This window comes from Pan troglodytes, chromosome 10 (genome assembly GCF_028858775.2).
Source record: "Pan troglodytes isolate AG18354 chromosome 10, NHGRI_mPanTro3-v2.0_pri, whole genome shotgun sequence".
Classification (NCBI taxonomy): Eukaryota; Metazoa; Chordata; class Mammalia; order Primates; family Hominidae; genus Pan; species Pan troglodytes.
In genome coordinates, this window is record NC_072408.2 from 14,884,447 (window position 1) to 14,912,435 (window position 27,989).

The 27,989-nt window shown below is 45.4% G+C and overlaps 1 protein-coding gene across 1 annotated transcript; it reads right to left on the reverse strand.

The window, feature by feature from the left end:
• Nucleotides 1–4,693: 4,693 nt before the first annotated feature.
• Nucleotides 4,694–27,880, reverse strand: CLEC4C (C-type lectin domain family 4 member C). Its single transcript, XM_001164809.4, has 8 exons — nucleotides 27,628–27,880; nucleotides 25,361–25,444; nucleotides 23,594–23,753; nucleotides 22,607–22,699; nucleotides 17,723–17,833; nucleotides 13,506–13,651; nucleotides 6,853–6,968; nucleotides 4,694–5,791 (listed from the first exon to the last, which is right to left on the reverse strand). The coding sequence occupies exons 3-8, from the start codon at nucleotides 23,622–23,624 to the stop codon at nucleotides 5,647–5,649; spliced, it is 642 nt and encodes a 213-aa protein (XP_001164809.2). The 5' UTR covers nucleotides 23,625–23,753; nucleotides 25,361–25,444; nucleotides 27,628–27,880; the 3' UTR covers nucleotides 4,694–5,646.
• Nucleotides 27,881–27,989: the final 109 nt, after the last annotated feature.

Genomic DNA, 27,989 nt, shown 5'->3' on the forward strand with positions numbered 1-27,989 from the left:
TCTTTTTTTGGGAAAGGGCAGGGCATTTTATATGTACTCGCTCCTCCTTGCAGGATCAGATGTGACCAAAGTATCTTTGCCTGCAAATAAAACTGGAGCTGGTGATTACATCTAATCTAATTGCTGAGCCAATGAACCAGCAGAGAGCCTGAGAGCCAGGCCTGATGCTGCCGGTTGGTGAGAAAGGAGTGCAGGGTGATGCTAGGCAGAGTGTCTGCAAACAGCTGGCATTCCCACCATTTGGTGACGCAAGTACAGTTCAGAAAGTGGGTGGAACACAAACCATCTTGTAAGTAACCACCCATGACCTTCCCCCAACAAGGGACTGCTGGATGAGAATTCCCCAAAAGCAAAAGGTTGTGGGGATGGAGTAAGTTTAAGCCTCAGTTCCATTTTTATGACAAAGGACTGGGCAGAGACCAACACCCATAGAGCTCTCTAAAATCCAATCAATGCAACCCCATGAAACAGCCAAGTTTTAGGCCATTGCCACAGAGAGGAAACTGATGGCTGGTCAGTGTTGAGAATCCAAAACCACCCCTGACTATCACTGGAATGGGAGAGCTTTGAATCAAGTATAATTCAAACATTTAAAGTGAACATTTACACATCAAGTATAGAGTACTATATTTCTAAATTCTAAACTTAATAACTGAAAGGTTTTTTTTTTAATTTTTTTCTTTTTATTCATCATATCCAACCCCAAGAAACTGGTTTTTTAAACATTTTTTATTTTTTTGAGGCAAGGTCTTGCTCTATAGCACAGGCTGGAGTGCAGTGACATGGTCATCTCTCACTACACCCTCAACCTCCCAGGCTCAATTGATCCACGTCAGCCTCCTGACTAGGTGGAACAAAAGGCACACACCACCACACAGAGCTAATTTTTAATTTTTTTTGTAGAGATGGGGGTCTTGCTATGCTGCCCAGGCTGGTATCAAACTCCTAGGCTCAAGAGATCCTCCTGCCTTGGCCTCCCAAAGTCCTGGGATTACAGACATGAGCCACCATGCCTGGTCAAAAGTGTTTCAGTAACTGAAAATGACCCAAATATCGTGGAACTGGACTAATATTTCATTAATGAAGACCCTGCTACCCTGGAAAAAAAGGGTTTCACAGACCCCAACGGTAGCAGGTATTGAAGTCAACAAAACAATTTCACATTTATATCTTAGTTGAGTTTCCTCAATCAAACAAGCTTTATGTATATAACTTTGGGTTTCATGCTTCAATATTACATTATAACTTAGGTATCTTGAAATAAATGAAATAGAATTCAATGAAATTCTGATTAATCTTTCTACTCTTGTATACTTTCTGTCAAAAGTTACTGTAAGGGCTGGGCGTAGGATTACAGACTCATGCCTGTAATCCTAGCACTTTGGAAGGCTGAGGAGGGCGGATCACTTGAGGCCAGGAGTTTGAGACCAGCCTGGCTAACATGGTGAAACACCGTCTCTACTAAAAATAGAAAAATTAGTTGGGCATGGTGACATGTGCCTGTAGTCCCAGCTACGTGGGAGGCTAAGGCACAAGAATTTCTTGAACCTGGGAGGCAGAGGTTGCAGTGAGCTAAGATGGTGCCACTGTATTCCAGCCTGTGTGACAGAGCCAGACTCTGTCTCAAACCAACCAACCAACAAAAAGTTACTGTAATATGCTGAATGGCCCTCAGATATGCCCACCCTCTAATCTCCAGAGCCTGCAAATGTTACCTTATATGGCAAAAAGGACTTTGCAAATGTGATTATTTTAAAGATCTTGAGTCTGGGAGATTGTCAGGATTGTCCAAGGGGGCCCAGTGTAATCACAATGATCCTTATGAGAGGGACACAGGAGACGTCAGAGTTAGAGGAGAAAACAGTGTGATCACAGAAGCAGAGATTTTGGAGAGGCGCTCTCTGAAGGCAGATGAAGTGGCCACAAGCCAAGGAATATAGGTGGCCACTAGAAGCTGGAAAAGTCAAGGAAGCAGATTTTTCTCTCACAGCCTGCAGAAGGAACTAGCCCTGCTGCCTCCCTGACTTCAGAGAACTGGGTCTCATTTTGGACTTCTGACCTCCAAAACTATAAAAAAAATTAACTTGTGGCCAGGCACAGTGGCTCACACTGTAATCCCAGCACTTTGCGGGGCCGAGGCAGGTAGATGGCTTGTTACCCAGGAGTTCGAGACCAGCTTGGGCAACATGGCGAAACGCCATCTCTGCCAAAAATACAAAATAGCTGGGCATGTTGGTGCATGCCAGTCCTAGCTACTTGGGAGGCTGAGGTTGCAGAGCTGAGATCGTGCCACTACACTCCAGCCCGGGTGAGAGTGAGTCCCTGTCTCAAAGAAAAAAATAAATAATTTGTGTTGTTCTAAGCCATTTTGTGTTGATTTGTTACAGCAGGAACAGGAAACGAATGTGGCTATCAAATGTAATTTTCCCATCTGCTCAGGAGGTGTCCACATCATAGTGCTGAGCTTGCGTATGAAATGATATTGCACAACAGCAAATATAGATCAGGGGTTCTTAATCCCAGAAACTTAAACATGGGGATGTCTGGGGTGAGGCATTTTTTAAAAAGCTCCCTAGGATTCTGATTATAATCTGCAAGCAAGGCTTAAAACTACTCATAGGGATGGGCAAATGAGAGGAATTGGTTAAGTTGATTTCTAAGAGTTGAGTTAAACTGATAAATTCTACCTACAGTGGTTAAGGTGAGGTCAGATCTTTCTGGCTTTTTTTTTTTTTTGAGATGAAGTTTCGCTCTGTTGCCTGGGCTGGAGTGCAATGGCGTGATCTCGGCTCACTGTAACCTCTGCCTCCCAGGTTCAAGCGATTCTCCTGCTTCAGCCTCCTGAGTAGCTGGGATTATAGGCACCCGCCACCATGCCTGGCTAATTTTTTTGTATTTTTAGTAGAGAGGAGGTTTCACTGTGTTGGCCAGGCTGGTCTCAAATTCCTGACCTCAAGTGGTCCACCTGCCTTGGCCTTCCAAAGTGCTGGGAATACAAGTGTGAGCCACCGCACCCGGCCAAGTTCAGCTCTTTCAAAATAGCCCATCCTAAAGGAGAGTGAAGAAATCAGTGGCTGAAGAAATGAAATGATTCTGTTGCATCAAGATGATCAGGGCACAATCTCAGAAAGTTGGAAGTCACATTGGGAAAATCTACAAAAGTAGTCATGGATGGAACCAGCTTTATTGTAATTCTGATCACTATACCAGAGCAATGCATTACTCTGATGTAAATATGATGTATTTTTACTATACTAGAAATAAAGTGACCTGTGGGAACTTCAGTAAAAAGAATAAGAACAAATTGGGGAACATTTGAGGTGGCAATCCATACACATAAACTTTGAACCAAAGAAAAACTTATTGGGGGCCAGGCGCGGTGGCTCACGCCTGTAATCTCAGCACTTTGGGAGGCTGAGGCGGGTGGATCATGAGGTCAGGAGTTCAAGACCACCCTGGCCAAGATGGTGAAACCCTGTCTCTACTAAAAAAAAAAACACAAAAAATTAGCCGGGTGTGGTGGCGCACGCCTGTAGTCCCAGCTACTTGGGAGGCTGAGGCAGGAGAATTTGCTTGAACACAGAAGGCAGAGGTTTCAGAGAGCCGAGATCGTGCCATTGCACTTCAACCTGGGTGACAAGAGCGAAACTCCATCTAAAAAAAAAAAAAGAAAAAAGAAAAAAAAACTTATTGGGATATCTGAGGACAAGGAATATAATTCTGTTTGCCAGCTAACCAGGAGAATAATCATCTCTAATCTCCCTCTCTGTGCACCTTGAGGTGAGGTGCCAGCCCAAGACTGAACGAATATCAGGAAGCCCAAGTAATTTATTGGACCTAAGCAAGAACACTGCCTTCTTTGGATATCTTGTGTTCTTGTGTATCTTGCTGCATAGTCTGCTTTCAGCTAAAAGTAATAAATCAGAACGAAATGGAAAACCTTTTGACCAAACACAGAAAGTACATCAAATACTGACATCAGTACTGCATGATTGGTTTGCTAGGGCTGTTATAATAAAATGGCACAGAATGCGTTACTTAAACAGCAAATACTTATCTCCTCTCAATTGTGGAGGCTGGAAGTCCAATATCGAGGTGCCAGCAGGGTTGGTGTCTTCTGAGGACTCTCTCCTTGGCTTGCAGATGGCCACACTCTTGCTGTGTCTTCACATGGTCGGCCCTCTGTGTACGTACACCCCTGGTGTCTTTGTGTGTGTTCAAATATCCTCTTCTTTTACTTATTTCTTTAATTTCTTTCTTGAGACAAGGTCTTCTTCTGTCACTCAGGCTGGAGCGCAGTGGCGTGATCGTAGCTCACCGCAACCTCAAACTCAAGCGATCCTTCCACCTCAGCCCCCCGAGTAGCTGGGACTACAAACGTATGCCACCATACCTGGCTAATTTTTTTTTTTCTTTTTTGAGACAGAGTTTTGCTTTTGTTGCCCAGGCTGGAATGCAATGGCGTGATCTTGGCTCACTGCAACCTCCGCCTCCCAGGTTCAAGTGATTCTCCTGCCTCAGCCTCCTGAGTAGCTGGGATTACAGACATCCACCACCATGCCTGGCTAATTTTTGAGTTTTTTAGTAGAGACGGAGTTTCACTATGTTGGCCAGGCTGGCTTGAACTCCTGACCTCGTGATCCACCCACCTCGGCCTCCCAAAGTGCTGGGATTACAGGCGTGAACCACCGCGCCCAGCCACCTGGCTAATTTTTTAACAAAAATTTTTGTAGAGATAGGGTCTTGCTATATTGCCCAGGCTGGTCTGGAACTCCTGGACACAAGGGATCCTCCTGCCTTGGCCTCCCAAAGTGCTGGGACTATAGGCATGAGCCACATTACCTGCCTGAATTTCCTCATAGGACATCAGTCAGATTGAATTAAGGCTCCTAATGTCCTCGTTTCAACTTAATTTCCTCTCATAAGGTTCTATCTCCAAATAGACTCCCATTCTGAAGTACTGTAGGTTACGGCTTCAACATACGAATTTGAGGGGACACAATTCAGCCCATAACAGGCACTTCACCCCTCAGCTGTCGGAAAATAAGAGCAGATGTGGCCGGGCACAGTGGCTCACGCCTGGAATCCCAGCACTTTGGGAGGCTGAGGTGGGTGGATCACAAGGTCAGGAGATTGAGACCATCCTGGCTAACACAGTGCAGTGAAACCCCGTCTCTACTAAAAAAAATACAAAAAATTAGCCAGGCGTGGTGGCAGGCACCCGTAGTCCCAGCTACTGGGGAGGCTGAGGCAGGAGAATGGCGTGAACCCGGGAGGCAGAGCTGGCAGTGAGCCGAGATTGTGCCACTGCACTCCAGCCTGGGCGACAGAGTAAGACTCCGTCTCAAAAAAAAAAAAAAAAAGAAAAGAAGAGCAGATGCTCATGCTCCCTCTGTTTTTCTGCAAAAGCATTCTCCAGTAGTCTCTGGCACATAGAAAAATGTTCACTAAACACTCATTTTATGAATGAATAAATGAATAAATGAATGTGTGAATGGATTATATCATAAGTGTAATAGGTGACAGCCTACTGAAACATTTTAGGGGCATTCCTTGTACAAAACTTACACATAATTTAAAAAATCAATTTAGCTTTCTACAACGGTGGATGCCAACCCAAACACATTTCCAGGGAGAATATTTCATTTATATGTAGATCTTCTTCATCTTGCAAATTGACTTCTGAGGTACATGACAGTGAATGTCATTCCAGCCCCATTCTTCTGAAGAACGGAAATTTATTATCGCACAACGCTCATCAAGGTTATTGGGTTCACCTGAGTGCCAGAATCTGAAAGGTAGATAAAGGACAGTGGTGTTTTGAAACCGTGGTTTGGAAAAGGTTAGAGACTGGGAGAGGGCTAGGGTTAAACAGTGCGAAAGTCAAGGTCACGTCTACCCAAACCACCTTCTCACTTCTGCTGCCACGTTTTGTAAAACCTCATGTTCAGGCAGTTTCCTCTCCACTTGTGTCTCTGGTATTTCCCCTGAAAACTGTTCCCATATGACCTAGTACTCTGTCATCTTAATCAACTCAAGCATATGTTGAACATCCTCCTGGCAGATATCTAAGAGGATTCCTTCAGTTTAGCCATCCCTATGTCCAATTGCCATAGAAATTCCAACTCACAGAGTTAAATGATTCAAAGATTTTTTTTCCCTAGTCACAAGTATTAATCAGGTTCTATGCACTGCTTTTGTAGTCTGAAGAACTAGGTAAATTCCCTGGATCTGCTACTTAGTCTCTGTTATTTAGTGCAAGTAATTTAATTTCCCTGATTCTCAGTTCTTCTATCTGAAAAAATGGGATCTAGAACAATGTCCTTACGTATCTGACATAGTTGATACAAATGTTAAAAGTGGTAATCTGTACTAAAGTGCTTTAAAATTTGTAAAGAAATACATAAATGGCCGGGCATGGTGGCTCACACCTGTAATCTCAGCACTTTGGGAGGCCAAGGCAGGTGGATCACTTGAGGTCAGGAGTTTGAGACCAGCCTGGCCAACATGGTGAAACCCATCTCTACTAAAATTACAAAAATTAGCTGGGTGTGGTGGCACATGCCTGTAATCCCAGCTACTCAGGAGACTGAGGCAGGAGAATCACTTGAACCCAGGAGGCAGAGGTTGCAGTGAGCCAAGATCATACCACTGCACTCTAGGCTGGGTGATGGAGTGAGACTCTTGTCTAAAAAAAAAAAAAAAAAAACAAGCACAACCCTTGATGTCAAATAGACCTAGGTTTTAAAAAGTGTTGTGGGTTTTATTGTTTGTTTGCTTAATAGCTGATGGAACACCCTAAACCCCCTACATGGTCAGGACCCAGGGTCCTTTACCTCATTCTATACTCACGTGACATTTTCATTGTATGGTGTCTGGTCAACCCATTGCCAATGTCGCCGACCCCCTGGATCTGACAGCCCCAGAAAATAAGAAGAATTTCTTTTCAGATTCTGAATGATGAAATCCTGAGGGAAGAAAATGGAAGAGTCATAGCTGATAGAGCAGGAGCACCCTCATCTGGGACGAACACCGCCACTTTAAGTTCCAGCTCCCTTTCTAGCCTCATGCATTTCAAGGAAATCACTTCTCTTCTAACTACAAGCAGACAGAAAGAGCAGACAGCAAAACACAGATAAGACAGCTCAGGCACAGAGGGAGGTGGAGGAAAAGTCTCTTGGGTAACTGCCAAACTTCACCCTCATACAATGGACCCCAGTAAAACAGTGGGTCTTAATAAGCACATTCCTTTCCCTTCAGGTGCACTAAGATAGGAAAGCTAAAGGCAGACTGGGGGGATATGCCTGCAGCTGCACAAAGATGTATGGGAACAGACATACAACTCTCCCTCCCAGATAAGCACAACAAAGAGACACAGAAGCAGTCCAAGCCTCTGATAAACTCTCCCACCCTGAATCCTTAAAAACTCTTGGTCTGTAAGAGAGCGGGCCTCTGATCTAACTCAGCCACAAGCTCCTCTCAGGTTTATTTTCTCTAAAATAATTCTCTAAAATAGACTGGCAAGCCACCTTTCGTATTTCTTTCCTCTTTCTTTAATTCTTACAATAGCCTTTAGGGGACTCAAGTTGAACTGAGTTCTTACGGCCATAGGAAGAAAAGAATAAAAGGAGAAGACCGAGGAGTAGCCACAAAGGGCCCCTGTCCAGGAGCAGAGGCCTCTGGCTGAGCAGGGCTGGATCAAAGACATCACTTGTGAGCATGATGTTTGGCACGTACAGGAGCATGCTCTAGCCATGGCCATCATAAATCCTCATGTCACACTTGCTTTCCTATTTCTTTGCTAAGTGACGGCATTCTTCAAGACTCTGCATGTAGTGAGGAAATTCTCCCTCACTCCTAATATATTCTTCTTGTAAAGGGAGTCTGTAATCTCAACTACTCGAGTGGCTGAGGCATGAGAATCGCCTGAACCTGGGAAGTAGAAGCTGCAGTGAGCCGAGCTCACGTTATTGCACTCTAGCATGGGTGACAGAATGAGACTCTGTGTCCAAAAAATGCAAACCCACCCCCTGCCCAAAAATAAAAAACAACTTTGCATGCACACTCCAAATGCTTCAGGTCACTTTTTTTTCTTTCTTTTTTTAGACAGAGTCTTACTCTGTTACCCAGGCTGGAGTGCAGTGGCACCATCTCGGGTCACTGCAACCTCTGCCTCCCGGGTTCAAGTGAGTCTCCTGCGGCAGCCTCCTGAGTAGCTGGGATAACAGGCATGCACCATCATGCCTGGTTAATTTTTGTATTTTTAGTAGAGAGGGGGTTTCACCATGTTGGCCAGGCTGGTCTCAAACTCGTGACCTCAGGTGATTTGCCTGCCTAGGCCTCCCAAAGTGCTGGGATTACAGATGTGAGCCATGATTTCCAGCCACAGGTCACTTTATTATTTTATTTTATTTATTTATTTTTTTGAGATGGAGTCTCACTCTGTCGCCAGGCTGGAGTGCAGTGGTGTGATCTCGGCTCACTGCAACCTCCAAATCCCTGGTTCAAGCGGTTCTTCTGCCTCAGGCTCCAGAGTAGCTGGGATTACATGCACGAGCCACCATGCCCAGCTAATTTTTTTGTATTTTTAGTAGAGATGGGGTTTCACCATGTTGGCCAGGATGGTCTCAATCTCCTGACCTTGTGATCCACCCTCCTCGGCCTCCCAAAGTGCTGGGATTACAGGCGTGAGCCACCGTGCCCGGCCACAGGTCACTTTAAAATAAAGATATTTATGGCCAGGTGTGGTGGTTCACGCCTATAATCCCAGCACTTTGGGAGGCTGAGGATGGCGGATCACGAGGTCAGGAGATCAAGACCATCCTGGCTAACAAGGTGAAACCCCGTCTCTACTAAAATACAAAAAATTAGCCGGGCATGGTGGCAGGCAGCTACTCAGGAGGCTGAGGCAGGAGAATGGCATGAACCCAGGAGGCGGAGCTGCAGTGAGCGGAGATCACGCCACTGCACTCCAGTCTCGGCGACAGAGGGACAGAGCAACATTCTGTCTCAAAAAATAAAATAAAATAAAGATATTTATAATAGTAGTAGTTAAAATTAGTCATTGTCTACTATATGCCAAGTATTATGCCATGAGTTTGCATAAGTTACTTCATGTAAATTTTACAACTACTACTGTGAGGAAGATAGTGTTGCTGTCTCCATTTTACTACGTCTCAGGAAACAGAGATTTAGAAAGATAAAGTTGTCAAAGGTCACACAACTAATAAATAACAGAGATCTCACTCTAGAGCCAGTATGCTTAACCAGTACGTGTTCTGTGTTACAAGAAAGATAGAGGTCTATAATCAAATTTTAGAAAGCCAAATTTTTTTTTTTTTTTTTTTTTGAGATGGAGTCTTGGTCTGTTGCCAAGGCTGGAGTGCAATGGTGTGATCTCGGCTCAGGGCAACCTTTGCTTTCTGGGTTCAAGCAATTCTCATGCCTCAGCCTCCTGAGTAACTGGGACTACAGGTGTATGCCACCACACTTGGCTAATTTTTGTATTTTTAGTAGAGATGGAGTTTCACCATGTTGACCAAGCTGGTCTTTTTTTTTTTTTTTTTTGAGACAGAGTCTTGCTCTGTCGCCCAGGCTAGAGTGCAGTGGCGAGATCTCGGCTCACTGCAAGCTCCGCCTCCTTGGTTCACGCCATTCTCCTGCCTCAGCCTCCCGAGTAGCTGGAACTACAGGCTCCCGCCACCATGCCCGGCTAATTTTTTGTATTTTTAGTAGAGACGGGGTTTCACCACGTTAGCCAGGATGGTCTCAATCTCCTGACCTTGTGATCCAGCCGCCTCAGCCTCCCAAAGTGCTGGGATTACAGGCGTGAGCCACCGCGCCTGGCCCCCAAGCTGGTCTTGAACTCCTGGCCTCAAGTGATCTGCCCACCTTGGCCTCCCAACATGCTGAGATTACAGGCGTGAGCCACCACACCCAGCCGTCATATATTTTGTTTTGTTTTACTTGTTTCTTTTTGAGATGGAGTCTTGCTCTCTCACCCAGGCTGGAGTGCAGTGGTATGATCTTGGCTCACTGAAACCTCTGCCTCCCAGATTCAAGCAATTCTTCTGCCTCAGCCACCCAAGTATCCGGGACTACAGGCATGAAACACGTCGCCAGGCCTCAAATAATGTTGTACAAACAAGAAAAGATATTTTGACATAGGTTTTCAGATTATTTTGAATGTACATGAACATATACGAGACATTGTTAGTGGTTTGTGTGCTTCCCTCCCTCTCCGCCATATCAATTTATCTATTCATTCATTCATTGAACATTCAAGCAGTCTATTGTCTGCTCAGACTCTGTGCTAAATGTGGCATAGGAAGTCAAAACAAATAAAAGTTTACAACATGACTGGGGAGACAGGATGAACAGCACTTTTGAAAACTTTGTAGGGTTAGGCAAAAATTAGAGTCCAGAGCCAAGAAAGAGGTAAGGGTAAATAGGCAGTAAATCAGACCTCATATAGATTATGATGTGACTTTGAATCATTTGGATATTGTAGAAATTTCAAGCCCTGAAATTGCCGTAATGTACTGTAGGACTTGTGCCAAGGCATGTGGCAAAAGCAAATGAAAATACTCTTTGGAAGAGAATAATATCTTAGGCCTCCAATTTTTTTTTTTTTTTTTTTGAGACAGTTTTGCTTTTTCACCCAGACTGGAATGAAGTGGCATGATCTTGGCTCACTGCAACCTCTGCTCCCTGGGTTCAAGTGATTCTCCTGCCTCAGCCTCCCGAGTAACTGTGATTACAGGCATGCGCCACCATGCCGAGCTAATTTTTGTATTTTTAGTAGAGAAGGGGTTTCGCCATGTTGGCCAGGCTGGTCTCAAACTCCTGACCTGAGGTGATCCACCCGCCTCAGCCTCCCAAAGTGCTAGGATTACAAGCATGAGCCACCGTGCCTGGCCTCCAATTATTTTTATAAATAATTTTTCAAGTACAACATCCATCACACAAGGATAATTTGAAACATTCTATAGGCCAGGCATGGTGTCTCAGGCCTATAACCCCAGCACTTTGGGAGACCGAGGCAGGATGATCACTCGAGGCCAGGAGTTTGAGACTAGCCTGGACAACATGGTGTAACCCTGTCTCTACTAAAAATACAAAAATTAGCCAGGAGCGGTGGCACGCACCTGTAATCCCAGCTGGTCAGGAGGCTGAGTCAGAAGAATCACTTGAACACAGAAGTCAGAGGTTGCAGTGAGCCGAGATCACACCACTGCACTCCAGCCTGGGGTGACAGAGAGAGACTCTGTCTCAAAAAAATAAAAAAAGAAGATCTGGGCACAGTGGCCCACACCTGTAATCCCAGCACTTTGGGAGGCTGAGGCAGGTAGATCACCTGAGGTCAGGAGTTCGAGACTAGCCTGGCCAACATGGTAAAACCTCATCTTTACTAAAAATACAAAAATTAGCTGGGCGTGGTTGCAGGCGCCTGTAATCCCAGCTATTCAGGAGGCTGAGACAGGAGAATCGCTTGAACCCAGGAAGCAGAGGTTGCAGTGAGCAGAGATCTTGCCACTCTCCAGCCTGGGCGATAGAACAAGACTCTGTCTCAAAGAAAAAAAAAAAAAAAAAACAGCCGGGCATGGTGGCTCACGCCTGTAATCCCAGCACTTTGGGAAACCGAGGCAGGCAGATCACGAGGTCAGGAGTTTGAGACTAGCCTGGCCAATATGGTGAAACCCCGTCTCTACTAAAAATACAAAAATTAGCCAGGTGTGGTGGTGGGCGCCTGTAATCCCAGCTACTCGGGAGACTGAGACAGGAGAATCGCTTGAACGCGGGAGGCGGAGGTTGCAGTGAGCTGAGATCGAGCCACTGCACTCCAGCCTGGTGACAGAGCAAGACTCCATCTCAAAAAAAAGAAAAAAAAAGCAAAAACCAGTAACAGCAAAAAAACAAGCTTAAGTGTTGAACATTATAAAGTTTGACAGCATATTTGAAAGAGAAGCAAGATAAATTCTAGATTTGAAAAATACAGTAATTGAATTTAGATGTTAATATATGGCTTTAATAGCAGGATAGACATAGTTGAAGAAGATTAGTCAAGTGGGAGGGCCGGGTGTGGTGGCTCACGCCTGTAATCCCAGAACTTTGGGAGGCCGAGGTGGGTGGATCACAAGGTCAGGAGTTCAAGACCAGCGTGGCCAACATGGTGAAACCCCCGTTTCTACTAAAAATACAAAAATTAGCTGGGTGTGGTGGCGCGCACCTGGAGTCCCAGCTACTCGGGAAGCTGAGGCAGGAGAATTGCTTAAACCTGGGAGGCGGAGGTTGCAGTGAGCCAAGACCGTGCCATTGCACTCCAGCCTGGGCGCCATTGCACTTCAGCCTGGGCAACAGAGTGAGACTCTGTCTCAAAAACAAAAAGAAGATTAGTGAACTGGAATAGAACAGAAGGACAGAAGAAACTGTTTAAAATCAAGTACAAAGAGAAAAACAGATGGAAAATGTTGAAAAGAAGGTCAGAAATGCAGAGGATACAGTATGAAGGACTAATGTTTAATTGGTTGACATTTCTTAGATGGCAAATATTAATATCATTTTTCCATTTTTCAAATTCACTATTTTATTTGCCTGAATTTTTTTCTTATATTTTTAAAATTAAAATTCTCCAGGATCAAATTTCAACATCAATGTTTGCCTGAAGTTTGCTCCAGAATTTGTTTTATTAAAGTTATTGTTGGCCGGACGTGGTGGCTCACGCCTGTAATCCCAGCACTTTGGGAGGCCGAGACGGGCAGATCGCGAGGTCAGGAGATCCAGACCATCCTGGCTAACACAGTGAAACCCTGTCTCTACTAAAAATACAAAAAAATTAGCCGGGCGTGGTGGCAGGTGCCTGTAGTCCCAGCTACTTGGGAGGCAGGAGAATGGCATGAACCCGGGAGGCTGAGCTTGCAGTGAGCCGAGATTGTGCCACTGCACTCCAGCCTGGGCAACAGAGCAAGAATCCATCTCAAAATAAATAAATAAATAAAAATAAAAAATAAAATTATTGTTGGCCACCCATGGTGGCTGACGCCTATAATCCCAACACTTTGAGAGGCCGAGGCAGGTGGATCATTTGAGGTCAGTAGTTCAAGATCAGCCTGACTAACATGGTGAAACCTCGTCTCTTCTAAAAATACAAAAATTAGCCAGGCGTGGCGGTACATGCCTATCCTCCCAGCTACTTGGGAAGCTGAGGCAGGAGAATCACCTGACCCCGGGAGGCGGAGGCTGCAGGGAGCTGAGATCGTGCCATTACACTCCAGCTTGGGCGACAAAAGGAGACTGTCTCCCCCCAAAAAAATAAAAATAAAAGTCGTTTTTGAGTGTTCCAGATTAAGGAGATTTTCCTGTGTTTTTTGTTTTTTGGGTTTTTTTTTACCCAGAAGTTTTTTTTTTTTTTTTTCCTGTCTTTGAACTTTCAGGGCAATAAAAAGACTCTTTATCAGTTAAGAAAGGAAACAGATTAGCTGACCACCTTGGCTGTTAGAACATACCTGTTCTTCCCTGGTGTTGATCACCACCAGATCAGCCCCCATCACAGAACAGTTCTCTTGACTCTTAGTCCAAGATTGCATCCCAGTAGAAATAAAGTAGCAACTAGACTGAAATGAAGTCCAAGGGGTTGGGCAGCAGCTCCAATCTTCCCAAATGAGTATAGAAGAAGAAAAAATATTAACAGAGAATTCTCCTCACATAAAGTTATAAGCTTAGCTTGCTAAGGTTTAATTAGTTTTCACCTATGGATCTCCACGGATTTTCCAAAGCTGAACTCATTTACTGGTGTATTTACTAATCCCTAGATCATGTCACTCTATACAGGGACCAGCAAACTTCCTGCAAAAGGCCAGATAGTAAATATCTCAGGCTTTTTGGGCCATACGGTTTCTGTTGCAACTGCTCAACTCTGCTACTGCAGTACGAAAGCAACCACTGGCAATATGTTACCAAAGAAAAAAAAAAGAACATGAGTATGGCAATAAAATGCCATTTACAAAACTAGGCAGCTTGTTGAGTTTGGCCCATGCCTTAGTTTTCCAGGCCCTGCTTTAAACCCACAAAAATGATCTGAAAGACAAATACTTTAACTTCAGGTTCTCATCATTCATTGGTGGTCATATATGAACCATGTCCACATCTTTAGCAAAAATAAGCTCGACAATGTTATATTTGTCACTAATAATTATAGATATAAATATCATTTAGAGTTTAGCATCCCATTATAAAGAATGAGTCTAGAGTAAGACAGATCTGGGTTGCAACCTCATTTTCTGTGCTGTAATTTTGGGAAAATTATATAACCACTCTAAGCCTTAAACATTTTTCTTTCCGTTTGTAAATGGGAATATTTCTCACTCAGAATGTTGAGAGGTTGAGGTGACATAATACATGCAAAACACTTAAGAGCAGTACGTGCTGAAAAATATCCATCTCTCCTCCTTCGAAGCACCAGTTTCTTCCACTGTCAGCACAGAAGAGATTATATACATTCCCTCTAACAAACAGTGACAATGTAGACTATATCAAAATGTTTTTCTTTATATTTTGACATACGTTATACCAAAATAAATATTTAAAAATTTTTTTAGAGACAGGATCATGCTTTGTCATCTAAGCTGGAGTGCAGTGGCATAACCATAGCTCACTGCAGCCTTGACCTGGATTCAAGTGATCCTCCCACCTCAGCCTCCCAAGTAGCTGGGACCACAGGGGCACGCCACCACACCCAGCTAATTTTTTTTTGTATTATTTGTAGAGACAGAGTCTTGCTTCGTTGCCCAGGCTGATCTGGAACTCCTGGGATCAAGTGATCCACTGGCCTCAGCTGCCCTGAAGTGCTGGAATTACAGGCATGAGCCACTGAGCCTGGCCTCCTATGGTAGTTTTGTTTTGTTTTGTTTTGTTTTTTTTAAATTATACTTTTAAGTTCTAGGGTACATGTGCACAACGTGCAGGTTAGTTACATATGTATACATGTGCCACGTTGGTGTGCTGCACCCATTAACTCGTCATTTACGTTAGGTATATCTCCTAATGCTATCCCTCCCCGCTCCCCACCCCACAACAGGCCCCAGTGTGTGATGTTCCCCACCCTGTGTCCAAGTGTTCTCATTGTTCGATTCCCACCAGTAGTTTTGAAAAAGAAACTCTTGTCATCTTTTTACCTCTCACAGTTTTTCCCTATAAGTAAAGAATGAATTATTTCATTCTTTTTTTTTTTTGAGATGGCATCTCGCTCTGTCACCCAGGCTGGAGTGCAGTGGTGTGATCTGGGCTCACTGCAACCTCCACCTCCCAGGTTCAAGCAATTCTCCTGCCTCAGCCTCCAGAGTAGCTGGGACTACAGGCGCCCACCACCACGCCCAGCTACTTTTTATATTTTTAATAGAGACGGGGTTTCACCATGTTGTCCAGGACAGTCTCAATCTCTTGACCTCGTGATCCACCCGCCTCAGCCTCCCAAAGTGCTGGGATTACAGGCGTGAGCCACCGCGCCCGGCCTGTTTCATTCTTGAAATAACTGTTTGATGCCCTTTGGGTCCATATTTCCTTCCTGCAAAGGATTAAGGCCATAGAGGCATTTCTGGGGTGGAACTTGTCTCCCTCCGGCTCTGCATACGAGGCTGTAGGCAGTCCCTGATCCTGGACACAGCTGACCAATTATCCCTGAGGAGGTGAGTAGGCCTGGACTAGGGAGCAACAGTTTGGCCATATTTCATGGTTTGATTTTACCATCAATAAAGCTGATAATTTTATTTTATTTATTATCTTTTTTTAGACAGGGTCTCACTTTGTCACGTGGGCTGGCGTGCAGCAGTGTAATTGCTGCTTACTGTAGCCTCAACCTCTGGAGCTCAACTGATCCTCCCACCTCAGCCTCCAAAGTAGCTAGGACTATAGGCACATGCCACCATAGCTTGGTAATTTTTTTTTTTTTTTTTTTGAGATGGAGTTTCACTCTTATTGTCCAGGCTGGGACAATCTCAGCTCACCACAACCTCCACCTCCCAGGTTCAAGTGATTCTCCTGCCTCAGCCTCCCGAGTTGCTGGGATTACAGGCATGCGACACCACGCCCGGGTAATTTTGTATTTTTAATAGAGACAGGGTTTCTCCACGTTGGTTAGGCTGGTGTCGAACTCCTGACCTCAGGTGATCCACCCGCGTCGGCCTCCCAAAGTGCTGGGATTACAGGCATGAGCCACCGTGCTGTGCCTGGGTGATTTATTTTTAAATATTTTGTAGAGTTGAGGTCCCATCATGTTTCCCAGGCTGGTTTCAAGCTCCTGTGCTTAGGTGATTACCCCTCCTCAACCTCCCAAAGCACTGGGATTACAGATGTGAGCCACCATGCCAGGCATAATTTTATTCTTATCTGAATCCTGTGTATATTTATTTTTCAGTTAATCCAGAACTGTGTAGGGAGAGGGATATATTTACTGTTGAACTTAGTGATTAATTGGATGCAGGGGTGAAGATGATAAGCAAAGAAAAACTGCTGGCCAGGCACCGTGGCTCACGCCTGTAATCCCAGCACTTTGGGAGGCCGACGCGCGAGGATTGCCTGAACTCAGGAGTTCACGACCAGCCTGGACAACAAGGTGAAACCCCGTCTCTACTAAAATACAAAAAAATTAGCCGGGCCTGGCAGCGTGTGCCTGTAGTCCCAGTTACTTGGGAGGCTGAGGCAGGAGAACTGCTTGAACCTGGGAGGCAGAGGTTGCAGTGAGCCGAGATCGCGCCACTGCACTCCAGCCTGGGCGACAGAGTGAGTCTCCGTCTCAAAAAAGAAAAAAAAAAAAGAAAGAAAAAAGAGAAAAAAACTGCTAAGAATGATTCTTGAGTTTTAGGCTTTAATATTGATGGGAGCAGGAGGAAGTGAGACAGTTCTGAAGACCCCTGTTTAATACTTTAATTTTGAGGTGTCTATTTTTTTTTGAGACGGAGTCTCGATCTGTCTCCCAGGCTGGAGTGCAGTGGCGCGATCTCGGCTCACTGCAAGCTCCACCTTCTGGGTTTACACCATTCTCCTGCCTCAGCCTCCCGAGTAGCTGGGACTACAGGCGCCCGCCACTGCACCCAGCTAATTTTTTGTATTTTTAGTAGAGACAGGGTTTCACCGTGGTCTCGATCTCCTGACCTCGTGATCCGCCCGCCTCGGCCTCCCAAAGGGCTGGGATTACAGGCTTGAGCCACCGCGCCCGGACTTTTTTTGCATTTTTAGTAGAGATGCGGTTTCTCCGCATGTTGGTCAGGCTGGTCTCAAACTCCAGACCCTCAGGTAATCCACCCACCTCGGCCTCCCAAAGTGTTGGGATTACAGGTGTGAGCCATTGGGCCCAGCCTGAGGTGTCTATTTAAGATACCAAGTAGATAGTTAAAGAATGCAGTAGGAAAAACCAGGCTGCAGTTGATAATTTTAGTGCTGAAGATATAAACCATCAGACTAGTAGAGACGGGGTTTCACCGTGTTAGCCAGGATGGTCTCGATCTCCTGACCTTGTGATCCGCCCGCCTCGGCCCCAGCTACTCGGGAGGCTGAGGCAGGAGAATGGCGTGAACCCGGGAGGCGGAGCTTGCAGTGAGCCGAGATCGCGCCACTGCACTCCAGCCTGGGCGACTGAGCGAGACTCCGTCTCAAAAAAAAAAAAACCATCAGACTAGGAATTTGATTAATAGCAAGGGAAGTCTTGTTGCCCATTGCAGAGTTGTACCTTCTATGTCCTTTCCTTCCATGACGCAGGTCAGGCTTGGATGATACTGTTGATACTCTCGTAACTTGGACAGCCTCTTGACAGTTTTGCTATACATAAAATTGTGAGGCACTGGGAAAGAGAAATCGGAGTTAGTTCTCATTCTTTTAAGTGGATCTATGTTGTACTATACAATCTTATGCTGTGGACAGGCACAGTGACTCACGCCTGTAATCTCAGCACTTTAGGAGGCCGAGGTGGGAGGACCATTTGAGGTCGGGAGTTAGAGACCAGCCTGGCTAACATGGTGAAACCCCGTCTCCACCAAAAATATAAAAAATTATCCAGATGGCCAGGCACAGTGGCTCACACCTGTAATCCCAGCGCTTTGGGAGGCCAAGGCTGGTTGGATCACTTGAGGTCAGGAGTTTGACTAACATGGTGAAACCCCGTCTCTACTAAAAATACAAAAATTAGCTGGGTGTGGTGGCGGGCACCTATAATCCGAGCTACTTGGGAGGCTGAGGCAAGAGAATTGCTTGAACCCAGGAAGCAGAGGTTGCAGTGAGCCGAGATCGCGCCATTGCACTCCAGCCTGGACGACAGAGCAAGACTGTGTCTCAAAAAAAACAATTAGCCAAGGGTGGTGGCAGGCGCCTGTAATTCCAGTTACTCAAGAGGCTGAGGCAGGAAAATCACTTGAACTTGGAAGACAGAGGTTGCAGTGAGCCGAGATCGTGCCATTGCCAGCCTGGGTGACAAGAGTGCAACTCCATCTCAAAAAAAAAAAAAATAAATAAATAAAAATAAAGAATCTTACGACTTTACGGCTGGGCATGGTGGCTCACACCTGTAATCCCAGTACTTTGGGAGGCCAAGGCGGGTGGATCACCTGAGGTCAGGAGTTCAAGCCCAGCCCAGCCAACATGGTGAAACCCTGTTTCTACTAAAAATACAAAAATTAGGTGGGCATGGTGGCACATGCCTGTAATCCCAGCTACAGGAGGCTGAGGCAGGAGAATCACTTGAACCTGGGAGGTGGAGGTTGCAGTGAGCAGAGACCGTGCCATTGCACTCTAGCCTGGGCAATAGAGCCAGACTTTGTCTCGGAAAAAAAAAAAAAAAAGCCTGGGCACAGTGGCTCATGCTTGTAATCCCCAGCACTTTGGGAGGCCAAGGTGGGTGGATCATGAGGTCAGGAGTTAGAGACCAGCCTGACCGACGTGGTGAAACCCCATCTCTACTAAAAATACAAAAATTAGCCAGGCGTGGTGACACGTGTCTACTAATCCCAGCTACTCAGGAGGCTGAGGCAGGAGAATCACTTCGACCTGGGAGGCGAAGGTTGCAGTGAGCCGAGATCGCACCACTGCACTCCAGCCTGGCAACAGAACGAGACTCCATCTCATAAATAAATAAATAAATAAATAAATAAATAAATAAATAAATAAACGTTATGCTCTTACAAAGTCTGCAACATCTCTCTCTTGCCCATCCCATTTCAAGCCGTACTGTTTTTTTCTCATGCTTCTTTCTGTGCAGGTCCAGTAAAAAATATGTTCTTAACCCTATCTTATATTCATTTATCTTGTTTGTTTATAAGTTTACATATGTATATATCTTGATCTCCCCCTACAATAACATACAGTCTAGTGAAGGAATTTCATTGTATTCACGCTATATACCCAGCACCTAGAAAAGTGGCCTGCTCATAGTAGGTGTTCAGTAAGCATTTGTTGACTTACTAGGTAACAGCATCTAATTCTATTAATCCTGAAATATCACAGGTCTTTTGGTTTTTCTATACTTTTCTGATGGCTGTAACTGTAAGTAAACCATTTGGGTCAAATTAAATATAAGGTAAAACCTAACCCTTTGGAGACATTTAGACATCTTTTGCTAAAAACGGTCTCTTTTGTTCACTGGCATGCACATAGAGCAAGATCTGACTTTTCACTTATCCTCACTTAATTCTTTTTTTTTTTTTTTCTTTTTTTGAGATGGAGTCTTGCTCTGTCGCCCAGGCTGGAGTGCAGTGGCGCGATCTTGGCTCACTGCAAGCTCCGCCTCCTGGGTTCACGCCATTCTCCTGCCTCAGCCTCCCGAGTAGCTGGCACTACAGGCGCCCGCCACCACGCCCGGCTAATTTTTTTTGTATTTTTTTTTAGTAGAGACAGGGTTTCACCATGGTCTCGATCTCCTGACCTCATGATCCGTCCGCCTCGGCCTCCCAAAGTGAGCCACCACGCCCGGCCTTAATTCTTTATTCATGTATTTCATCATTCTGATTTTGAGACTAAACCTAGTCAAACTCTTCTATTTTCTCTGAATTTATGTCTTTAAGTTCTTGCATGTCTTCTTTCCTCTCAGATAATTAACCATCTTGTATTAGTCCGTTTTTGCATTGCTATAAAGGAATACCTGAGACTTGGTATTTATAAAGAAAAGACATTTTACTGGCTCACAGTTCTGCAGACTGTACAGTAAGCATGGTGCCAGCATCTGCTCACCTTCTGGTGAGGCCTCAGGAAGCTTTCAGTCATAGTGGAAGGCAAAGCGGGAGCTGGCATATCACATGGCAAGAGAGGGTGCAAGAGAGAGTGAGGGGGAGGGGCTGATCTCACCCCAACTCAGAGCAAGAACTCACTCATTCCTTCGAGGAGGGCACCAAGCCATTCATGAGGGATCCATCTGCATCACTCAAAACCTCCTGCCATGCCCCACCTCCAACAGTGGGGATTTCAAATTTCAAGTGATAGTTGTCCCTTCCAAATTTCAAATTTTCAACATGAGACTTGGAAGGGACAACTATCCCAACCATATCACATCTTTAAGCCCTTTTGTCTCTTGCCCTTTGTTATAAAAAGCAAAGCAAAGTTTAACTTTAGTAATAATTCTGCCTCTTGGGGTTACATTGAAAACTGTGAGATGTATTTACAACTAGAAAGAAACTGAAGACTGTATCATCAACACATTTTTACTTGACATAGGAAGTCATCGTATTCAGTAACTTCCTCACAGAGGTATCATTTCTGTTTCTAATCATAATATTAGATAATAGAGCACATTTTGACACCCAAATAGTAAACAAGAGAGTTGGGAAATTTCTCAGGTGTCACAAAAATATAAAACTTGGCAAAGGGAGTAGCAATTAAATAACAGTTTACTTTGTTTATTCTTCCATTGTATCACTGTATAAACATTTATTTTTATTTTTATTTTTTGAGACAGGGTCTCTCTGTCGCCCAGGCTGGATTGCAGTGGTACGATTATGGCTCACTGCAGCCTCAACTTCCTGGGCTCAAGCGATCCTCCTGCCTCAACCTCCTGAGTAGCTGGGACCACAGGCACATGCCACCATGCCAAGTTATATTTTTTATTTTTTATGGAGACAGGGTCTCATTCTGTTGCCCAGGCTGGTCTTGAACTCCTGTCCTCAAGCGATCCTCCCACCTGAGCCTCCCAAAGTGCTGGGATTACAGGTGTGAGCCACTGCCTGGCCATATGAACAATTTTTCCTGTCATGTTGGGAAGAATCTCACATGAAGATTAAAACCCCACAGTAATACAATTATAGCATCATAGAAAGAATAATAGTTATGTTCCCAATAGAGACTTTTTTAAAACAAAGGAGCAGATCAACTAGATGGTACCCACCATCAGCACACCCATCAAAGTGGAGTTATTGTTATAGAATGAATTGTGTCCTCCCCAAGTTCATATGTGGAAGTCCTAAGCTCCAATTTGTGGTATTTGAAGATAGAGGCTTTGGGAGGAAATGAGGTTTAGATGAGGTTATGAGGGGGGCTCTCATGATGAGATGAGTGCTCTTATAAGAAGAAACCGTGACGAGCTAGCACTCCCTCCATCATGTGAGGACACAGCAAGAGGGCATCAGCTATAAGCCAGGAAGAGGGACCTCACCATACCCAACCATCCTGACATCCTCATGTCAGACTTCCAGCCTCCAGAACCATCAGAAAATAAATATCTGTTTTTTAACTCACTCGGTCTATGCTTTTTTTTTTTTTTTTTTTTTTGAGACAGAGTCTTACTCTCTCACCCAGGCTGGAGTGCAGTGGCGTGATCTCGGCTCACTGCAACCTCTGCCTCCTGGGTTCAACTGAGTCTCCTGCCTCAGCCTCCCAAGTAGCTGGGATTACAGGCACAAGTCACTGCACCCAGCTAATTTTTGTATTTTTAGTAGAGACAGGGTTTCACTATAAGGTCCAGGCTGGTCTTGAACTCCTGACCTCAGGTGATCTGCCTGCCTTGGCTTCCCGAAGTGCTGGGATTACAGGCATGAGCTACCACGCCTGGCCCAGTCTATGGTATTTTGTTATGGCAGCCCAAGCTGACCAAGACAGTTATGATCACATTTGAAGAATTCAACTAAAACCAGGCAAAGAAACCTGGAAGTACACACAATTATCCAGAATAATTAATAATAGTAATAACTCATTTTATTGGAAACATAGCCTTCTCAGTTAGGGTTGCCATTTTATGTCAAGAAAGGGGAACGTGGCCAGGCGCGGTGGCTCACACCTGTAATCCCAGCACTTTGGGAGGCCAAGGCGGGTGGATCACGAGGTCAGGAGATCGAAACCACCCTGGCTAACACAGTGAAACCCCGTCTCTACTAAAAATACAAAAAATTAGCCAGGCATGGTGGCGGGCACCTGTAGTCCCAGCTACTCGGGAGGCTGAGGCAGGAGAATAGCATGAACCCGGGAGGTGAGCTTGTAGTGAGCTGAGATCGCGCCACTGCACTCCATCCTGGGCGACAGAGCGAGATTCCGTCTCAAAAAAAAAAAAAAAGAAAGAGGAAGGTGTTTCTTCAGGAAATTGATAAAATGTGATTGGGAAAAGGACCAAGAGATGACTGCACTCCAGCCAAGAACTTACCCACAGAACTCACAGTGAAACAGACACTGAGGAGCAAGATGGATACGACTGCCATAGACCAGACCTTCAACTGGAACCACCAGAGTCCTTTCTCTGTCAGATCAGCAAGACAAATGCACAGTCATAATCCCCACTGCCAAAGAGCCAGGAAACCAGAGTCCCAAAAACCTTAGAATAATAAAGTCAGGCTATGATCAAAACTAATTAAAACAGAAAAAATGTGAAAGCAAAAAGAGATTATAGAAAGTATCTCAGAACAAATGACCAGATAGTACCCTGGAACCCAAGACAAATCCAGGCAAAACTCTCAGAGTAAACTGTACTTTCCAATTCCTTACTCTCTTTTCCCTTGAATTGAACAGCCTTGGCCTCAAACTTCCAGGTTTAAGTGGTCCTCCTGCCTCAACCTCTGAGTAGCTGGGACTTTAGGCATTTGCCTGCACACCTGGCCAAATTCATATTCCTTTAAGGCCTTCTAGGCCCGAGTTGTTTTTCTTTTTTTCTTTTTTTTGAGATGGAGTTTCACTCTTGTTGCCCAGGCTGGAGTGCAATGGCACGATCTCAGCTCACTGCAACCTCCGCCTCCCAGGTTCCAGTGATTCTCCTGCCTCAGCCTCCCAAGTAGCTGGGATTACAGGCATGTGCCACCACGCCTGGCTAATTTTCTATTTTTAGTAGAGACAGGGTTTCTCCATGTTGGTCAGGCTGGTCTCGAACTCCCGACCTCAGGTGATCTGCCCACCTTGGCCTCCCAAAGTGCTGGATTACAGGCGTGAGCCACCGCGCACACCTGGCCTTTCTTTTTTTCTTTAATCTTTCCCTGATCCAAGTATCTTGGGTCCATACCTGTTTCCATACTGAAATTACTATTATTTATGAAAAGCTGTCTACTTCTTCTTCCAAAGTCATCCCTATCACCTCAATGCCTGTTTCCCACTCCAACCTGCTCCTACTACCTTCCCTAGAACTGAGAAGACGAGTGCTCACCTCGGTCTTGAGGCTCTTCTTCAGGCACCATTGTGGGTGCACACACCCTTTGGACTTCTTCTATCAGGAGGTGCAGAAGCTCTTGTATCACTTTCTCTAAAGATGTTACTTTGGGGGTGTGGTTCTTTCAAACAAGCCAAGCCCTTAGATCCTTCTTCGCCTACTCTTGCAAAGGAAGAGATGTGACTTAGGAGACTCTGCAGTGAGCTAAAGCTTTCAATTTAAAACATACCTCATGTTCAGAAATAAGGAAACACAAACAAGGAAATCGAGAAATAAATGAAAAACAGTTCATGGTTGCAGGTCTGATTTTTTTTTTTTTTTTTCTAGACAGGGTCTCACTCTGCCACCCAGGCTGGAGTGCAGCGGTGCAATCTCAGCTCACTGCTACCTCTGCCTCGTGGGTTCAAGCGATTCTCCTGCCTCAGCCTCCCGAGCAGCTGGGACTATAGGCATGTGCCACCATGCCCAGCTAATTTTTGTATTTTTAGTAGCGACAGGGTTTCACCATATTGGCCAGGCTGGTCTCGAACTCCTGACCTCCTGCCGTTGCACTCCAGCCTGGGCAACAAGAGCAAAATTCCATCTCCAAAAAAAAAAGCCTCTTTCTTTTGTAAATTGCCCAGTCTCAGGTATGTCTTTATCAGCAGTATGAAAACGGACTAATACAGCCTCCCAAAGTCCTGGGGTTACCGTTGTGAGCCACCACGTGCCCGGCCACTGCTGAGTAATCTTAAATAGAGAAAATCCATTATAGCCTATGCTACTCAAATGGAGATGTTTGGTTGAAGGATGGTTACAACTACTGGTGAAATAAACACTGAGAAAGAAATAACCTAGGTATTCCAGAATCTTCCCAGAGTTCAACTGAGATTTAATTGTAGAGTAGTGAGAAAAAAGTTTTGAGCCAGGCGCTGTGGCTCATGCCTGTAATCCCAGCACTTTGGGAAGCTGAGGTGGGCGGATCACGAGGTCAAGAGATCGAGACCATCCTGGCCAACATGGTGAAACCCCGTTTCTACTAAAAATACAAAAATTAGCCAGGTGTCGTGGCGCATGCCTGTAGTCCCAGCTACTCAGGAGGCTGAGGCAGGAAAATTGCTTGAACCCGGGAGGCGGAGCTTACAGTGAGCCGAGATCGTGCCACTGCACTCCACCCTGGGTGACAGAGCAAGACTCAGTCTCAAAAAAAAAAAAAAAGTTTTGAGTTAGCAGCCATCCATTGAGATATTTTAGGACCCAGACCAATGAGACCCTTTCTAAGCTGTATACTTGCTGAAACAACTTAAAGTCCTGTTTGGTCTCTTGTCTACCTCCCGTTTACAGTTCCCTGAACCTCCCTCTGCCTCTGCCTCAGGGGTTCTCCCTGTTGCTTTCCTCTGTCTTGGATTAAAATGTAGAGTATGAGGGTATTCCTTTGAGTATACAATGCTGAGAAGGAGCAAAGGCAAAAATGAGAAAAATAATTTAAAATAGAACAAATTATAAAAGCAGAAAGAATGACAAATTATTTTCTCAGAAGAAAAGCAGAATTGCATGTAGGCCCAGGTGACATCCCAGCAGAATGCTTTGAGTATGACCAGAGTATTGCAAAAGCTACAGCTGAAGAGGATAAATCTAGATAAGAACTGGTAGATAGTTTGCTCACTACTTCTTCCCCCGGTTGGTGAGGGAGGGAGTCCCAACCCAGGGTTATGGGGTGGCTGGACACACAACACCCGACACTGGACAGATAAGACTGACAGCAGTTCAGCTGCATGTACTCACGGCCTGAGGCAGGAGGGCACCGCACACCACGCAGGGTCAGACAGAGGTTGCACTTGGGAGCAGGGTGACTGTGAGAGGCAGGATCTGCTGTAACAAGAGGGCGAGGTGGCCCCTTGGCTCTTGAGGGAGGATGGGATTGGATTCTTTAAAGAATTCTGTGGCCAGGTGTAGTGGCTCGCGCCTATAATCTCAGCACTTTGGGAGGCTGAGGTGGGCGGACTGCTTCAGGCCAGGAGTTCAAGACTAGCCTGGCCAACATAGTGAAACTCCATCTCTACTAAAAATCCAAAAAATTAGCCAAGCATGGTGGCACACGTCTGTAATTTCGGCTACTCAGGAGGCTGAGGCACGAGAATCACTGGAATTTGGGAAGCAGGGATTGCAGTGAGCCGTGATCGTACCACTGCACTCCAGCCTGGGTGACAGAGTGAGATTCTGTCTCAACGAAAAAAAAAAAAGAAAAAAAAGATTTTGTGGGTCTTCAGGGAAGTGAAATCTATTAGCTTGAGGACCAGGTGGAGTGCAGCTGGCCCAGCTGAGATGGAAACTGGCTGAGTGGGAAACAGAAATATATATATATTTTTTTGAGATGGAGTCTCGCTCTGGTCACCTAGGCTGGAGTGAGTTCAGTGGCTAAATCTTGGCTCACTGCAATCTCCACCTCCCGGGTTCAAGCAATTCTCCTGCCTCAGCATCCCGAGTAGCTGGGACTACAGGCATGCGCCACCACGACTGTCTAATTTTGTATTTTTAGTAGAGACGGGGTTTCTCCATGTTGGTCAGATGGGTTTTGAACTCCCAACCTCAGGTGATCCGCCCACCTCAGCCACCCAAAGTGCTGGGATTACAGGTGTGAGCCACCATGCCTGGCCATTTTGTTTTGTTTTTGAGACAGGGTATCAGTCTGTTGCCCAGACTGAAGTGCAGTGTCACGACCTTCACTCACTGTAGCCTCGACCTCCTGGGATCAAGTGATCCTCCCACCTCAGCCTCCCGAGTAACTGGGACTATAGGTACACGTCATTACACCTGGGGATCTTTTAAATTTTTTGTAGAGACAGGGTCTCGCTGTTATTTCCCAGGCTGATCTCGAACACCTGGGCTCAGGTGATCCTCTTGCCTTGGTCTCCCAAAGTGCTGGGATTACAGATGTAAACCAGCGTGCCTGGCCGGTGATGCTCTTTTAACATGAGTACCCAGTGTTTGGAATCAGGACATGGCATCAGTTAGGTTCTGCTGTATAATCAATTAACTTAAAACTTAAAATACACAGCTATTCAATTAGTTCATAGTTCCCGAGTCAGTAATTTGGGCTGAACGCCACTGGGTGATTCTGGTTTAGATTGGATCGGTTCCATCTCAGCTGAGCTCACTCTGCAATAAGCTGGTGGGCTGGCTGATTCAAGTCTCTCTTTGGTCATCCTCTAGCGGATTAGCCTGGATTTACGTACATTGTGGCAGGAGGATTCCAATAGTAGCAAGAAAACAAGCCCTATTGTGTACATGCTTTTAAAAACCTGTACCAGGAAATTACCAAATCACTCCAATTACAACATTAAAAGACAACCACTCTCTTCCACTCAAAACTTATTAGCTGGGCACAGTGCCTCACGCCTGTAATCCCAGCACTTTGTGGGGCAAAGGCAGGAGGATTACTTGAGGCCTGGGCAACATAGTGAGACCTTCTCTCTACAAAAAAAAAAATTAGCCAGGTATGGTAGCATGCACCTGTAGTCCCAACTACTTGAGGGGCTGAGGTGGGAGAATCACCTGAGCCTGGGAGGTCAGGGCTGCAGTGAGCTACAAACAAGCCACAGTGCTCCAGCCTGAGTGACAGAGACCCTATCTCTAAGAAGAAATAAAAACCAAGAAGGAAAAGAAACGTCCCCAATATATTAGTATTTACACCTTCAGAAAAACAGATTTTTATGAAGTTATATTTGCAACATATTATCAAGCAAAAAAGCCAAGGAAAAGCCGGGTACAGTGGCTCACACCTGCAACCCCAGCACTTTGGAAGTGTGTGACAGGTGGATTCACCTGAGGTCAGGAGTTTAAGACCAGGCTGCCCAACATGGTGAAACCCCATCTCTGCTAAAAATACAAAAGTTAGCTTAGTGTGGTGGCACTAGCCTGTAATTCTAGCTACTCAGGAAGCTGAAGCAGAAGAATCACTTGAACCCAAAAGGCAAAGGTTACAATAAGCCGAGATTGTGTGTCCGGAATTGGCAGGCTCTTGGTCTGACTTCAAGAACGAAACCGCGTACCCTCGCGGTATTACATCTCTTAAGATGGCGCATCTGGAGTTGTTCGTTTCTCCCGGCGGGCTTGTAGTCTTGCTGGTTTCAGGAGTGAAACTACAGACTTTCGCACCGTTACAGCTCATAAAAGCACCGTGGACCCAAACAGCAAAAGAACAAAGTTCCCACAGCGTGGAATACAACCCCCAGCCAATTACCACTGCTAGCTCGGGCAGCCTCCTTTTATTCTCTTATCTGGCCCCACCCACGTCCTGCTGATTGGTAGAGCCAAGTGGTCTGTTTTGACAGGGCGCTGATTGGTGCGTTTACAAACCTTGAGCTACACATAAAGGTTCTCCACCTCCCCATCAGATCACTTAGATACAGAG

Coding starts and splice junctions, on each gene's coding strand:
- CLEC4C (XM_001164809.4), bottom strand. CDS start 23,624: ATGGTGCCTGAAGAAGAGCCTCAAGACCGAG. Junction 22,700..23,593: donor AGAAGAGCCTCAAGACCGAG/GTGAGCACTCGT, acceptor CTGATCTGACAG/AGAAAGGACTCTGGTGGTTC. Junction 17,834..22,606: donor TTTCACTGTGAGTTCTGTGG/GTAAGTTCTTGG, acceptor TCTCTTTCCCAG/TGCCTCACAATTTTATGTAT.